At 48.8% G+C, this 16816-nt stretch overlaps 2 protein-coding genes across 4 annotated transcripts in view; both read left to right on the top strand.

The window, feature by feature from the left end:
* Positions 1-3494, top strand: part of PIK3R6 (phosphoinositide-3-kinase regulatory subunit 6) — a 41119-nt gene extending 37625 nt beyond the window's left edge. For all 3 annotated transcript variants that reach the window (XM_075169778.1, XM_075169781.1, XM_075169779.1), the window contains one exon: positions 555-3494. In XM_075169778.1, the coding sequence (XP_075025879.1) occupies positions 555-711 (157 nt within the window). In that variant the 3' untranslated portion in view covers positions 712-3494. The remainder of the gene's footprint in view (positions 1-554) is intronic.
* A 4051-nt stretch (positions 3495-7545) lies between these two features.
* Positions 7546-9945, top strand: MFSD6L (major facilitator superfamily domain containing 6 like). The gene has a single exon (XM_075170105.1). It carries the CDS (start codon positions 7546-7548, stop codon positions 9514-9516), a length of 1971 nt encoding a protein of 656 aa, XP_075026206.1. The 3' UTR covers positions 9517-9945.
* Positions 9946-16816: the final 6871 nt, after the last annotated feature.

The raw sequence follows: 16816 nt of genomic DNA, 5'->3' as shown, positions 1-16816 counted from the left end.
TGGGTGACGGTGTGAGAAACAAAATGGTTCTTCCATTTTAAGTAAGGTGCTGTCATTAAGACAGTAGAAGGATAGGTACCTCCAAACTGAGATCTTAGGTCTCCTTAATTAGATCGTGGAACTGATGCTCTCTCACTGCCTGCATTCCTCACCAGGGTATCTCAAGCGTATGAAGGTAAGGAGCGAGAATTCAGCCCTGTGAAAATAGCAGGGATCAATGTACCTATAGTAGTTGCAGTGACATATGACGTGTTGGAAGCAAACAGACAGGTGGTTCATGGTCCATGGTCCATGTGGAACATACATAAAACGTGAATTTCTGAGAATAGAACTGAGCCAGGCTAAGGACACTGGTTTTGTGTCAAACACTAATACACATCAGCTCATCTTTCCGGCCAAAACCAGTTGAAAAAGCATAAAAGCAGCTGGACACCTCAATATGACAGCCCTCCCTCAGCAGTCAGTGGAGAGACCTGGTGTTTAGTCTGAGATCAGACTCTGGCCCTGAAGGGCAGATTTGCACATGCAGTAAATATGTTCTTGTGCTCTTGCAGCGTGGAAGTGTCTCCTTGCCCAGAGCCCAGCTACTGCTTGCAAAAGACAAGGACAATGAAATTCAGCCTGCACGGAACAGAAGATGTGGGGCTTGTGAAATACATGCCCAAGTCTCTGTTATTGCCCATCAACACATTTGCAGGCGCCATCCAATGAAGAAAATAAGAAAAAGCTGCTGTGAGAGATACGACATTGGGTCATCACAGAGAAGATGGAAAAAGAAAACACACTAAAAGCCACTGACTGATTTTACAACGGTAATGGTGTAAAAAGGTGCAACAGCAGAGGTTGATGGGGCTCAGGGAGGACAGCTGTGCCCAGCGATGACCACAGCTAACACCCCCTGCCAAGGGGCAGAGCGTTGCTGAAGAACTGAGTTTTAACCTTTTGCACAAGTCAGAGAAAACCTTTGAGCTTCTTCATTTCAGGAAGATTGGGGAAAATACAGCTGAGGTGATGTTGCTTGCTGTGCTTGTGGATCACGGAGCAGTTGCTATCAGTAATATTTACTATGGTGATCCCTCACAGCCCCGCAGGGGATCAAGGCCTATTGCACGGGGTTCTTCACAGCAAACTCTTCATTCTGGCACAGGGTGATGTATTTGGGCAAACGAGCAATTATTCCCCTGACTGATTTAGGAAACCTCATTGTAAGCCTGACCATAACTGGGAGAGCCTGCGTGTTTAACACAGCTTCTGTGGAAGTCGATGGAAAACCTGTTGTTGTTTCAAAGCGGCCACACAAAGTAACAATGAATGGTGTGAAACAGGGACATGGGAAATGCAGTGCAATATTTGGCAGTGATGAACAGGGCAAGAACAGCCCAGGCTGCCTAGGCAGTGCTGTGGGATATGCTTGGCTGTGAATGGTATAGATCTGCTTGAAGAAGAAACCTTCTTTGAGCAGACAACGGAGGCTGCTCAACAGCTCTTTGACATCTGAGCTGTACCTTTGACCCCACCCGGGATTTCACTGTTGCTTCACTATGCAACCTCTCCGCATCTGGTCTGGAGCCTCATAAGTGCCGGTTGTGTTCCTCCTGCTGTACATCCCGGGAAAAACCACCTACAACCCCAGCAGCAGCGGACCTCCGTGAGGTCAGCCAGCAATACCTCTGCATCCCAGTCTGCCTTGCAGTCCCGGTTTGGTCTGTGTCTGCTGTGCGGGTAAGAGATGTAGAAGAGCGGAGTAGTGCTCCTGGCAATGATGGATGGGCACGATGCCTGCAAGACTTCTCCGTTCCTTTCCTCTGCTACTACCACGGCGTAGAAACCCTCCTCTGGTTTGCAGATGGGCCAGCGACAGCACAGCTCCTGCTTCCACCCAGGCTCAGACTAACCTGGTGTTAAGGACGATTGTGTGGGACGAATGTGTCTTCATTCCAGTTTGTGGCTGACTGAAATAACGGAAGAAACACGGTGTGTATTTATTGACTTTCTGAATGTGATCTGTGGTTTCTGGGGTGTGTCCAAGGAGTCTTCCCTAACTTAACGTTGGAGGGGATTTGGGAGCATTCCTTCTATGACACTATCATTTTTTTATTCTTTCGGCTCCCAGATAACTCGTTACCTGGGTTGCCTTCACTCAGGGGTGCTTGCTTGGATCAGCAGCCCAAAGAAAGTGTCCTTTAGCTTTGTATATGTGCATAGCAGCTACTCCCAGTCATCTCTGGCTGTCACCGATGGGGACTCTCTGGAGCCAGCTCCGTGCTACAGGATGATGCTGACCCAGCTGCAGTGGCATTGGCAAACGCCTGTTAGCCCTGAGGGCTGGGGACAAATCCACCCCTCTGTCCTGTCCGTGCCAGGTCTGCTGGCCCCGGGGAGCTGCACCTCTGGAAAGTCACTTCTGTTTAACCACCCACACCTGGAACAAGGAGCCCACCTCCAGGTATCCCAGTCTGGGGTAGTGGAGAGGATTTTCCCTTCCGCAGAACTGCTCTGAGCTTGTGGGTTGTCTCGGCTGGTTAGGCCCCATAGAAATCTTCCTTGCATTTCTTGCCACATGCACAAGGCTTTAGGGGTTCAACCCTCAGACTTCCCTGGTCCCCCTCTTTGCCAACAAGTACAGGGCTGCTGTATTCCTGCTCCTGTCCTGTGTTGTCACCTGGCACAGCAGGCGTTTTCTCTTCCTGTTCCTGAGCTAAAGGCTTATTCACTCTCACTTTGGATGTACCATGCAGTCCAAAACAACGGCTGAAATACACTACTGGGAGCACAGCAGCTCTACAGCTGTCGGCGGGTGATGGATTATTTAGCAGTGTAAAAAGCCTCCAGGTCCCAAGAAATATTTAATCCCAAACCAGCACCAACAGTTGAAAGATCATGTTGGGCAACAGCAACATGACCATTTCCTAAGGAAGCTACCTGGAAATGCTGGCAGATGTAGCCCCTCGCTCCCGGCTGAGCCAAGCACAGTCCCTGAGCCTTAACATCCCCTCATAGGAGTCATAAAGCTGCAGGATCTCAGCAACAGCGTTCGGTTCTTCAGTATTTCACCTCCATTTGCTCACAAATAAAAAATTGTTGATGCCCACCAATGCCAGACTTAAGCAGCAAGCATTTTGGCCCTGAAGGAAGCTGAAGTTAGACAGGAGGCTCAGAAACAAGTCAGGAAACACCCGCTTGCACCAGCTGTTTTCCTCTGTGACCTGCTGCATAAGGTAACAGGGGATTTAAGGGGTGACCAGTGGCTCTTCACATGTCTGCATCCTTGGGGCTTCACTGGGGGGGTTCATGTACCCTGGCATGCAAGCCAAATGCTTACAAAGCCGAGACCATGCACGGGGTTGGAACATGGTCTGCGGTGTCCAGAGTTTACTCTGTACAGTTGTAAATGATGTAGATGGATTGTAAGTTATTTGTATAGGTTTCAGAGATGATCTGTATCAGAAGGTGCAATCCTTTTAATGCCAATTAAAAAAAAAATAGAAAAAAAGCAGCAGAAACTGTCAGTTTGGTTGGTTTTTTATGTTTGCATGTGGCTGGGGTGGGTGGTAGGAATAGAAAGACATCAGTGTCATTTGGCCCTCTATGGCTGATGTCTTCTCCTCCCCACCTTGGGACTACATGCTATGTTACACAGAGAGAGACTTCATGGCCAAAGAGCTCTTTTGTGAAGGGATGGGCAGAAACGGCTGAATTGCAGAAATTTGGAAGCAGGAGTCTGTAGCCCCCATGCCTCCTGCCCCTCAATTCCCCTCTGTCCCCGCAGCCTGTTCCCCTCAAAGTCTGTCACTTCAAGCACCCCATTCCCTTAGCAGGGCCAGCACTTGGCCCAGCACACGTAGGCTTGGGCTGGGAAAGGGGTGAATTGCTGGCTTTCTCCAAGCATCGTCTAAGGCCTGCTGATCCTACTGACTACAGGAGCTGCTCATTGATAGAGCAGAAACAGTTCGTGAACTCCTGTTAATGAATTAGCACAGCTGTGAGAACGAGAATTTCACAGGTTCTTTTATTTACCCCTTGAAATCATGGGCAGCTAATGCAGATCACAGAGCATCCATAGTACAGGGACAGGGTTCGGGTATACCCAGGTACGTTCCCACGAATTGCCGGCTTCAGAGCAGCTCCATCTGCTGCACAGGGTCTGGGTGAAATGCCTGGAGGAACGCGGCAGGTGGACCTCAAGCAGATAAGGGTGGACACGATTGCCTGGAGACTGGGAGAGCACAGGAAACCTGAGTGCAGGGTGCATTCATAAATAACAGAGCCTGAAGGTGGGGCTTGCAGGCACAAACCCTCCTGGTACAGCTGTGTTGGGGGTTTTACCTGGCAGGATTCCCCACCTCCCTCCAGCTCACTGGAGAGACTCCCAGCCTTTCAAAGTCCTTCCTGAATACATTTATTTAAGCCATTATATCACGCTTGTCTTCGTTACACCAAAATGCCCCCAGCTCTTTCCGCGTGCCCAGCTCGATGCCGAGCAGAGACGCAAACAGCTCTCCAACGGACGGTGGCTGACGCTGAGCTGGCTTGGCCAGAGTCCATGCGCGTCCCTGCGTGGTGGCTTGCTGTGTCACCCCATGGTCTCGGCTGCGTGATGCCAGGTCTGGCTCCCAGCATGAGTCACCACCGCCTCCTCCTCCTGCACAAACCCGGACCAGCCCGGGCGGCAAGCAGCACTTTGGCACTTGCAGGTAGTTAAGGCCATCCCCAGCCAGCTGCCTGTGAGCTCGGCATTCTGAACAACCTCCTCCTTCCATCACCACTCCCGAAATACCACCTAGGACAACCTGAAAACACCCACTGGCTGTAAATTATTGAGCACTTTTTGGAAAAAAAAAAAAAGTAATCTCTTTTCCAAGGAGCATTCTGCACCAAAATTAAAACATCCAGAGGCAGAATGAACCCAGCAATAAGAAATCCTGGTATAGATCATTTTTATATATGGAAAGAAAATTAATCTCCCACCAGCTCCATGTGAAAACCTACAGACTGATCGAGGGGGAGGACAATGCCGCGTAGCCACTGTTAACGGTGGATCAATGCGTCTTCGTCGTACGACCTCCCCAGCAGCACCACTGCAAGGTGCTGGGAGTAAATCAGCTCTAACAGCAGTGATCACAGCCCCATCCATATTTCATATCCCACCGGGGTGATTTCAGCAGCTCACGCAGCTCTTCCCTTTTCTTGGCTGAACTCGCTGAGCCCTCCACTGGCACCCAGTGTCCAGGCGGTCCTGCCTGCCTTTGCCCCGCTGCACTCAGAGGACAGACTTTAAAGCTGGAGGAGAGCAGCCTTCAAACACTGCTGGGATAAACGCAGAACAGGGGAAAAGCCCCTGTTAAAGGTGTTTCAAAGCAAGAATGCCATCTCCCCATGTCTTGCTTTGGGTTCATTAAAATCGAGGCTCTGCTGATTCCTGTGCTGCGCTACGCTGTTGGCCTGTGTTTTCTGGGTGACCCCAGGGGCTGGAAACAACTGGATGTCGGTGTCAAAACGGCTCCTGTGAACATCATTTGCATGAACACATGGCACAGCACACAGAACATCCGGCTACAAAGCACTGTAGTAAGGCAGGACTATGAGCACATCACTCAACACGTGGGAACAAAAACAAAGAGTCTGTGCTGAAAGAAGTGAAAGAAGAATCTGTGCTGAAAGATGGAATTCTCCATCCCAAATGATGATTTAGGAGATCTGACTGCACTGAGCTTCTGAATTCAGTGATTCATGAGTCTATTTTTACACGTTTCCTTGCATCTTGCCCACTCTGCCACAGCAGAGGCATTGCCATGTCTGCCGGGACTGCTGGAGACCACCAGCACCTGAATAGCTGTTCCCTTATGGAGACGCATGGTGTAAGTGCTCGGCAGCCAGCCCTTCCCGAGCTCTGCAGGGCTTGAAAGGAGAGGAGCAGAGCGAAGGCGTTAGCACCGAGAGCAGCTGTGAGCGGAGAGCTGTGGGTCAGGGGATGTAGCTGCAACCCTGGGGCAGCTGCCCTAAAGCAGCTTAAACCATCAGGGTGTGAAATTCACTTGGGAATCAAGTGAATCACGCCGGATAAGCTGAAAGCCAGGAGCGATGCAAAAAGGGATTCGTGCTTGCTGTGGGATTAGATTGTAAATTTGTTTTCTAACCTTCATAGAAATAAGCCCTAACAGCCCTTGGAGCCAGACTGGCTGACTTCTGCTAGGGAGTTATGGGGTTAGATTACAGTTGCCTGTGATGAGAGGGGAGCGGATATGGCTGCCCAGAAGACCGGCTGCTTACCTGTGAGCGGGCAGGGGAGGGACGCTGCAGATGGGCAGGGGATCCAGGCCAGCCCCGACGGCGATGGGGAGGGATGGAGGGAGCTCCGACGCCTGAGCAAAGCATCTCGAACAAAACCCAGCCTAATAAGATTGATGCCTTATTCCACTGCAGCAACCCGCTCCGCTGCCCAGGCTGGGTCAGCGTGTCCCCGCGGCGCGGGGCTGAAAGCGGGAGGGTTATTTTGCCCAGGGAGTGGGCTGGGGAGTACCCAATGCCAGGAGATTGCCTTGCTTGGAAACAGGTTGTGTGGAGCTGATGAGATTTTATATGAAAAAGGGAAAGCGTTTCCTCTCTCCTTTGTGACCAGCATGGAAGGTTTTGGTTCTCAAAATCCATCCTGACTCTGAATTGAAGAGTTTAGCTTTTATTTTCCCACATATGGGGAAACACTGCAGCAAACAGCGTCTCCTTTTGGGACCTGAACCAAGTTGGAACATTCCTGCCACCACTTCAGGGGAAAAAATCCCCCATGTCCCTTATTTTGTGTGTGAGAGGCAGCAGAGCCGCTCTGCTCCTCCTCGCAGCGGCTGGGACGCTCTGGCCTGAACCGCCGGGCGGGGTAAGGCACGAGGGGAAAGGCCTGGCGGCAGGCGACCACAGGCATCCCGCGGGCATCCGCGTCCTGTCCCATGGCGGCCTGGGCCTTGATCTTACCCACGGTCTGCAAATCTCATTCCCTCAGGATAAGGATAAAAATAAATAACTGTACGGATCGAAAACAGATGTTAATCTGGACAGGAAGCATTAAAGCGGAGCTCGGTATTCAGGCTGCAGCTCACAGTCCGGTTTCGCGGGCCGCTGGCCATGTAGCAAAGCCTGGCTGCCCGCCCCCCCCCCCCAACACCCTCCCGGCGTCGTGCACCAGGTGGGGCTCCTCGGCCCCGCCACGGACCCCCTTCTCCCCCGGGGAGGCCGCGGCGGGAGGCCGGGGCTGAGGAGAGCGGGGCTGAGGTGGCCGCGCTGAGGAGGCGGCGGCGCGGGAACGGGGCGGGCGGCGGCCCTTCCCCTCCCGGCCGGCAGGCGGCGCTGTCCTCCCCACCGCCCGCCGTCTCCTGGCAACGGGGCGGGCCCGGGGCGCGGCCCCGCGGGCGGCGGCAGGTGCGGGCCGGGGCGGGCGGCGGCGGAGCCCCGCGCCGTGCAGGTACGGTCACCGCGGCCCGGAGGGGTGGGGGGGGCTCCCAGAGGTGCGTGGCCGCCTCGCCGGTGCCCGCGGGAGGAGCATGCGGCGGCGCCATGAGCGAGCAGTGGGACGTCGGCCGGGCCCTGGCCCTCTCCGGCCTCTTCCGTCTCCTGCAGGGCGCGGGCAGGGCCTGCGCGGCCCCGTTCCTGACGCTGTACCTCCGGCACCTGGGGCTGCCGGCCCCGCTGGTGGGCGTCGTGGCCGGAGCCAGGCACATGGCGGCAGCTCTCTGGGCTCCCCTCTGCTCCCGCTGCCCCAAGGGCCGCAGGAAGCGGCGCCTTCTGGTCACCAGCTCCTTGCTGGGCTCGGCGGGGGCCAGCCTGCTGCTCACCCTCATCCCACCCGCCGACGGGGACGCGGGGTACAAGTACTGTAACGCCAGCCAGCAGCCGGGTGACCGAGGGGCCACCACCACAGTGCCCAATCTGGGCACGAGCAGCCACAGTGTTTTAAGCATGAGTGCTGTTACGAACGCAAAAGCTGTGTTGAAAGAAACGGTGAAAACGACTGCTGGTGTTTTAATAGCAAGCAGAAAGCCAACACGAACCAGTGCAGCCTTCCAGGGATTATTTGGCCTGACAGATACGCTTGAGAAAAAAGGCAGAGGGATTGGTGAAGGTGGTACAAAGACAAATGGCTACTCTGATGGTCCCTCTGGCTGGACAACTTCTGTGGAAGCAGGTAACTGGGAGACAGGAGAGGCAGAAATGCCAGCTCCCTACAGACCTCCCTTACGTGGACTTGAGAAGGAAACGAGCAGTCTGGGTTCTGCTGCGATAGATCTTGCTGATAACGCTGAAGAAAGCCTTTTTGCTACTGAAAGTAATGAGCTCTCTTTGTTTAAAACAACTCTTCCTACTGTTGGAGATGCTTATGTGTCTGGAAACCTTTCAGACCACTGGAAAGACCCTCAGGATGTCAGCTTCGACGCGGTGCAAAACATCTTTCAGGACAGAGAGCATCAGGTTTTTCTTATGGTACTGGGTGCTGTTGTGCTTTGGGAGCTGTTGGCTACGTCTCTCGAATGGACAGTGGATGAGAGTCTCTATGAATATCTCGACTTCGTTGACGCGACTGACAGGTATGGCAAGCTGTGGATTTGGAGTTACCTGGGGGCATCTGTAGGTGCTTGCAGCATTGCCATATTTGTGGATCAACTGAATTGCTTCCTCAGCAGTACAATCACCCGCCTCGCTGTCCATTTCTATGGCTATGCTCTCCTGATAACACTCTCGTTGTTCGTCAGTGTCTTTTTTCCTGTCCATGTTCCCAAGAGAACTGACCGTGTTAACAAAACCGCCAAAGCCTTGGCCCTGCTGTGGAGCGACAGCCGAGCGATCCTGTATGCCATCACAGTCTTCCTCGCTGGCGCAGCTGGGTCTGCGGTACAGAACTTTCTCTTCTGGCAGATGCAGGACCGAGGCAGCAGTGAGCTGTACATGGGGCTCTCTGTGGCCGTTGGGCTACTTGCTGAAATTTTGCTTTATTTCTTCAAAGGGAAGTTGCTGAGGACTTTCTCGAGCAGCAAAATTGTTGCAGTCAGTCTAAGCCTCCTGGCAGTACAGCTTCTGTGCTACTCCTTCTTGTGGACTGCGTGGTCAGTTCTCCTCATCCAGATTTTATCCGCCTTCAGTAGCGGTGCTTTGTGGTGGGTGATTAACATGACGGTGGATGACATAGCCACTCCAGGCATGGAGAGGTCCCTGCACGCTGTTCTCCAGGGCCTCTGCTATGGCGGAGGAGCAAGCTTGGGCAGTTTTGCAGGGGGATTTGTCGTGAAATACTTTGGCCTGGCAGTTCTTTACAGGGCGTGCTGCGTGTGCCTGGTGCTGTGGCTCTTCTTAATCTTAATTGTCCAGTCTAAATTGCCGCGGCAGAAAAAGATCAATTATTCTCGTCTCTTGGCTGCTGATTCCAGCGATATGAGTGACTCTGACGAGGAGAATGAGAGGGACTGGCTGGTAAAAGCTATGAAGGATGAAAGCTTTAATAGGAATTGGTCACAACAGCATGGGATCAACTAATCTGCTTGAATGTAGGGAGTGGAGTGATAATGTGGTATGATGATGATGCCCAGAAATGACCATTAATTCTACAGTGCTAAATATATACAGTATATATCTGACAGGACAGATTTTTATTTAAAAAAATTTATAAATCTTTTTATTTTCCTAATTTATAGCGTTCTTGTAGTAATTTTTCCTTTTTAACTTAATGATTTTGCTTCCAAAATCATAACAAGGTATTTCAGGTATATATTTGCTGAAATGAATGTAGCTGTTTTTAGTCAAAAAGCAAACTTGAATTGAATTCTTGCTCCCCAGAGCTGATGCTGTGGAAACTGTGAGCGAAAGCTGTGACCTGTACTTTGACACAATTGAATGAAAAATATTGTAATGCTAATAGCACACTGAACTTTTTCAAGGTGCTGTCTGTGAACTCCTTTCGCTGAATAAGGGATGTGAATAAAAAAATGGTTCATTTGCTCTGCTTTGATTTGTAAAATCAGGTTTTGCTACAGACTGTCTCTCTTCTCATGTCTTGGGATTTAAGTGTGCTTCTGCATCAGCATCTATTGGAAAAAACCTACCATATCCGCTCGCAGTCAGTGCCTGCTGGTCTGAATCGAGCAGAGCAGCCTGTGGACTTCCGTGTGTTTATTTACCCAAGGTGGCACCCAGCATTCAGGGTGACCAGGAAGCAGTCTGCCCTCCTGATTTGAGTAACTTCTGTGGGCTGGGAATTAAACGTAGGGCAATATTCACTCAGAAGGAACTTGGCACTGGCTGAGTTGATCTGGTTGAAGCTGGTGATCCTCCCTGGGTCAGTTTGGCCTGAGGGCAGCCCTCTTCTCACGTTTCCTCTTTAGAACTAAATCTGTGTCCTGAACAGGGCCTGCTAAGTCCGGAAGGATCCTCAAGCTGCCTTATCTGCCTTGCTTTAAACTCAAAAGCACACAGATTTCAACACCTCTTCAATAGGTAAGATTTGCTTACAAATAAAAAAATCGGTGGTCTGATCTCATTAAAAGATCTGTGTCAGACCTTAAACGGGGCTGGCGGAGAAGCTTTGAGCCTTACAGTCCTTTCAGCTACCATCAAAACTGTTGTCAATTTATTAGGTACTTCCTCGGTCAGGGAACTATATCATTCCTTGGCAGAGGAATAGATTTTAATATCTTCCTAGTGCTTTACAAGCTATGAGACAGGCAGCTACAAAAAGCAGAATATTTATTTAAATATTTACTATGTAATATGCAAATGGCATTGAAATCCGTGACCCCGCTGCGTTCTGGACTCAGTAGAAAGTGGTTGGAGACAAGGAAAAGCAATGCCATTGAAGATAATCTCTTTCTCTGTATGCATCGATTCCAGATTATCTGTACATCAAGTGCTTTCAGGGTAATTAGCTCTCTCTTTTCCTGGCACAAATCCACTATGCCATACAGAATACTCTACTAGAATGAGTCTATAGATAGAATTGTCCTCGTGCCAAGAATAGCTGGAACTTTTTATTAAGATGTTACCTTCTCCCAGGAATTCAAACTCAAGCTGAGAACAATGTTAGCGTCAAGAATTTATCCCAACCTTATTATCATATAATACCTCAGGAACTCTAATTACTTGTTAATAGAGTATCTGACTTCAGTCTTGAGTAACATAACTGCAAGCAGCACATCATAGAGCCTAAGTGCTTTTGTGAGATGAACGCTGCAGAAATAGCTGGAATGGTTTAAAATGCAGTTGCTTCTTTAGCTGGAAGTGACTGCCCTCATTTGAAGCCAATTAAATGGGTGATACGTGCTCTTATCTGCTTCAGCACAAAATCAGCTGCTCTAATTCCGGTTTTGCAATGAGAATCCTTGAAATAAAAAGTGCTTGTGCAATCCGTCCTGCGACCGTGGCGGAGGGGTGGTAACAGCTGCCTGGCAGAGCCGTGGTGTGACTCCCCTGGGCTCTTACCTCCGTGGTCATTTTGGCCATGGATGTTCAGATGTGCTCAGCCACTGCCGCTATGAACAGGGAAGATTTAAGGTATGGCCCAAAGCTTAACTTCAGTGTAATAATTTTGCATAATAAGATCTTTTTTAAAAAATTATTAATCCAATAAACACATTTGGTGCTGTTTCAGGGGAGAATCATATTTATACAGTTTGAAATACGTTCTGAATTACAAACCACTATGGAAGTGAATGTGGCAGAGGGCTCATTCACTGAAGAAATTGCACCAATTTGGTTAAATCATTTTCCACTGAGGTTTATCGGGTTTCTGTGTGAGCTCTACATCGGTGACTCAATTTCTTCCTCTCTGGTGATCACAGGCCCTGCAAGCCAAAAGGGTAAGGACGGAGGTGGACTTAAATTGTTCTGTGTAAGACTTCTTTGCTCTGAGCATGGCCTTACTGTTCTTGGAGAAGTAAGAACGTGCCAAGGCATTTAATGCTGTTGGGAATAAGATGTAACTGAGAAGAACCAAACTGCCTTTGGGGAAAATAGATTCTCCTGATGTATTTCCAACCACATCAGTAGTTATTTTTGCATTACTTTGCAACTATTTGCCAAAAAATGGATGTTGAAACTTCTATTTCTTTAAGTTTTTACTCTTAAACAGGAATTGTAAGGTTAAAAGTGATTATAAAATCACATGAGATTTTACTGTTTGCTTACTTCACGGTGAGCTTTAGGCAAATTTCAGAGGTTTATATGTAGAAATACTTCTTTTTTTTGCTCCTTGGTGTCAGTCCAGGGTCTAAATCAAGCTGTGTCCTTCTTCTCTGAATACAATTAGATTTAATTGAGCTCAGGAGGCAAACCATAGTTAGCATTGAGGAACAAGTTCTGCACAATGACGGTCTTTGTAGCTCTTAGATTTTACATTTCACATAGCTCAATGTATGTGTACTTTGTGAGAGGTTTCAAAGGATCCAAGTAAATCAGTTTTATTAGATGAGACACCATTTGCCAAAAAATGACAAAGGCCTCTTTGCTTATCATGAAACAACTTACAGGCCCTGCAGGTAGTTTCGGTACACAGCTGATGCAGCTGAACTGGAATCTGAGTAACTCATTGCATCAGACACCTTATCTTGCTTTTTAAAAATTTGTTCCCAAGTTATAAGAGAACTGAAATTGCAGATTCTGTCTTTCTGGCAGTTACTTTATGATGGAATAGTGCAAATGTTTCTTTCAGCTCCTCTCTGTGTGCGCCTCACATCTGCGATTGACTTAAATAGCGTGGCACTTTCAGAATATGAAATTAGATAAAACTCAGTGGGCACTGATCTCTAAATGTTCGTTTTTCTTGTGGATCTGATCAGCATAGTAAAATCCTTTCCAGTGTTCTCCAAAGATTTCTATAATTCAGCAAACAACTGCAGCGTGTTTCTTTGTGGACTGTAGTGAAATCTGCCCAGATGAATTCACAGAGAGGTTTTTGTGTTTTTGTAATGAGTCGTTTCCCAAAATCGTACCATTTAAGGTAAGTCCATTTAGCTGTAGTTCCACAAGCAGGGGAGAGTGATGTTTTTGAGAGCTGTGGAGTTATTCTGCATGTTCTGAATCTTAAAAGCAAGAGCTCTTGAATTGTCTTTTCTTCCGTGATGAGGTGTAATGCCTCTAAGGCACAATCCATGCTGTCTTTGGTGCTGCTAGTAAAAGCGTCTCGTTTCGTTCATCTTTGAAGTACAGACAAGACATTCCCACTCTGATTTGAACTCTTAGGTGAATTATGATTACAGCATGATACCGAAATTCTGTGCCTTTATAATATGGGTCCCATATAGACTTCTTAAAAGTATTGGGCAGCTCCTGACCATTACTGGCATGAGCACTAAGTAGTACTAATGCAGGGGAAAAAGAGTCTATCTTGGAGTATCTTGACACTCTCAGCTTGGCATCTGTATTGCTGTATTTATCGAGAGGGAGCCAATGTAAAGGAATCTCTGCTAATTTAGACTATATTTCTCAGGGAACGGATAATTTTTTTTGTGCATGGTTTTTCCCTGGAGCCTGGTTTTGCAGTAATATAAATGACTTTTCTGGCCAAGGGCAATTTTTTAATTTAAATTGGGTATGTTGAGACCATAAAACCGTGAACCCAAATGTAGAGGTGAGTATGAGGCAACTTTAAAATTAACCTTTGCTTCACTTTTAATACTTAGAAATCTTACCTGAAGAAATCAAGGAACAGAAAACGTAGTTATCTTATCACGACCTCACCAGTACAGCAGACAGGGAAGTTGTTGGTAACATGGCTTCATTTTTGAAACTTTGGAACATTTCTACCTCTAATCAGGTTGAAAGGTCAGAACTATGGAGGTAGTTACCACATCAAAAATAGGTTTGTGTTAACACAGGTTTTTATCGTTAGTAAAAGGAATTTTGAGCCAGGAAACACAATCACATGCTGAAATAACTTTAATATTCAAAGCATGAATTGAGAAACATGAACCTGATTTTTTGACAAATCCTAAGGAAAATAAACTTATTTAATAACTCCAAACCAGTTATTCTGACATGTACATCCCTCCACAGGAATAGGCATTCAGGTCTTTGGGACCACAATCCTTTCTCAACAGGTGACAAATTAAAATATTCAGCTTCCTTCTGTCATCAAGATGCGCCTAATTGAGTTGGCAGCGAAGGATCCTGTGAGCATCACCTTGGACGCATTTTTGAAGACTTGGAATTTGTTGAATGTGCCTTGGCGGTATGTGTTGTTTGCTGTTGCCTACTCAGGCTGTTTCTTTAAAGAGCTTCAAATGACCGTGTCCATCCTAATGTTCTCCAAGCTGCATTTTAATTCTCTTTGTATTTGTCAGCATCTTTCAAGTGCCTGGGAGATTGTATTACTGTTGGAACTGGATGATGTTCTGTTTATAAGCTCATAATGTATGTGTACTTTCTATTGTGTAGGTGCTTGATTTCTACAGAAGTGACTGTATACGGGGAAATATTAGCGCTTTTAAGAAATATTCTGCTAGTGCCCCAAAAGCGTTGCTGCTAGTGATTCTCCTTTCATGTAGACCAATGTGAATGTCACCTCAAGACCCATTAAAACTTCTCAGCCGTGGATTCGAGGACGTAGAGCATACCCAGGTGAAGGAAGAACCACAGGGTTCGCCTGTCAGGCAGTTTGCACGGGGCACACCGGCTGTTTCTGTACTGTGTGGTGCGATTGATTTGCATTTACCTCTGCAAAAATGGATTTGCACATAATGATTACATTCAATGCGGCAGACCAAAAAGCGTGCATTAATTGGATCATAACTCTGTATGACTCTGGACTGTTTGATTTAATCCCATGTTTTTATTAAGAATAAAGTGAGCGTATAGAATGTGTTGAATTCAAGTTGCAGCCCACAGCAGATCTGGCTACTCATGGCGAAAGTAATCCTGTAGAGTGAAGAACTGATTAAAATATTTACACGTTCATTTTCTCTGCATTGTGGAGCAATCAAAACAAGGTGAGTCACTTCAGAGCTGAGTTCATAATTATAGTGATGGTGGATGCTCATCCTTTAATGAGCTGAGGAACAGCCAGTTGATGGCTATTCTTACCTTTCGCATTTAAACAACCAAACCACAAAATCCTGAAGTGGCTGTGTCCCTCAGCTGGGCTTTGCCTGTCTAACTGGGAGCCTGGGAGTTAAAATTACAGTGCAGCTGCCTTGCAAAACTCAGGGCATTCCTGAACAATTCATTCGAATAGTGAAACTTGATATTTTTCAAGAAACACCGTTTCCGTTCTGGGGTGAGTTACAGCACCCTTCCGTGGCCTTGTGGCTTTGTGTGCTCCTGTCCGAGAGGTGCTTCTGCGTTCTCAGAGCATTGCTGAGCGAGGTGCTGCTGCAGCTGCTCACAGTTTACCGGCTCTCAGATGCTGCTGCTGCATTTCTAACCCAGAGCAGCAGCTTCCATGTCCTTTCTTAATGCATAGACTCTTAATTTTTGTCTCCTCGTTTTGTTTATATTCCACAACAAATGAAGCACCGTCTCCCTTGCACATGTTCTGGTTTAAAACACTGGACTGGATCAAAAGTCAGCAGCTCCTCTCTGGTTTTTGGAGATGGGAATTCCAAGATTTTGCTCAGATTTATTGCAGTTCCAGTAAGGATGTTTCATATGGATTAGCTCGGCAGCCTGTTTCATTGGGGAGGGGAGCAGCTAGAGACGAGGATGCTGCAAGGTACTGACAGCAGTATTTCTGTGCAGGGGGTGATCCTCCGGACCCATCCCTTGTGTTGCCATGCCTCTCTTTTGCTCACCGATAGCTTATTTTATTGCATTGACTATTGACTTCTAGCAAGTCCCTGCCAGCCAGGCGGGAGGACAGCTGGGTGGCAGGATCAGAGGGCAGAACCCCGCAGCTGCTCCCCGAGGCCTGGCCCTCACCTCTCCGCTGCCGTCGCCCCTGCTGCTCTCCAGCCCGGTGGCTTTGTGTGGCGCTTCCCAAAATGTGCTGGAAGGTGTCCCTGAGCCCCCTCGCGCAGGTGATGTGTCCCTGAGCCCAGTCTCACCCTCGCCTTGGGCTGTGCTCTTGCACAAAGCCAGCGTGGGGACATCCAGTGCCAACTGCAGGCACGTCCTAGCAGAGAAATGTGTCCTGGCAGGGGACGCGTGTCCCCTCCGTGTGTTTTGGGGAAGGTGGTGCTGAGGTGTGTGCCTCAGCACCACCTGGTGCTGGTTGTAAATCCTCAGTGGAGTAAGTGCTTCTGGTATCTGTGAGTGAGAAGTGTAAAACCCTGCGAGCGGGAGGGTTTACAGCCCACGCTCCGTCCTCACCTTCCCCATACCAGTTTGCTGGGACAAGCCTTCAGGATCGCGGGACTGGGCATTGCTGTGTCCTGCAGGAGAGCCCGGCCGGAGGGAGGAGAGGGGCAGCGCTCATCGCCGAGATCCCCGTTGCTGTGGGTGCTACCAACAAACCTTTGAACTTCAGACCAACACACACCTTTGACATTTTTTAAACACTTGCTGCTGTGTTTTTCCATAGGGAAAAGTTACTTCTGCTGGAAAGTGCCGCTGCCCTTGCTTACCTCCTCGTAATGTCTTTAAGGGGGCCCTGTTTAACGCCGTGCTTCACCCCACAGCACGCCCCATGTCCCACGCAGGCTCTGCAAAGCCTGCTCGTCTTTAGTGCCAGGAGCAACGCGTGTGTCCTCCCGGGCGTGCCCCCGGGAAGCGCTTCCCGCCCCTCACCGGCTGTGCCAGGCGGGGAACTTCTATTTTTTATGCTTTTATTGCTGCGGTTTTCGGGAGACTTGCGAAGCAGCCGGTCTGGGTTAAGCGGGGGCCGTGCCGCCGGTGCCCGAGCCCCGGGGAG

Source organism: Calonectris borealis, chromosome 20 (assembly GCF_964195595.1).
Source record: "Calonectris borealis chromosome 20, bCalBor7.hap1.2, whole genome shotgun sequence".
Lineage (NCBI taxonomy): Eukaryota > Metazoa > Chordata > Aves > Procellariiformes > Procellariidae > Calonectris > Calonectris borealis.
This window is presented reverse-complemented; position numbering and strand designations above follow the sequence as displayed.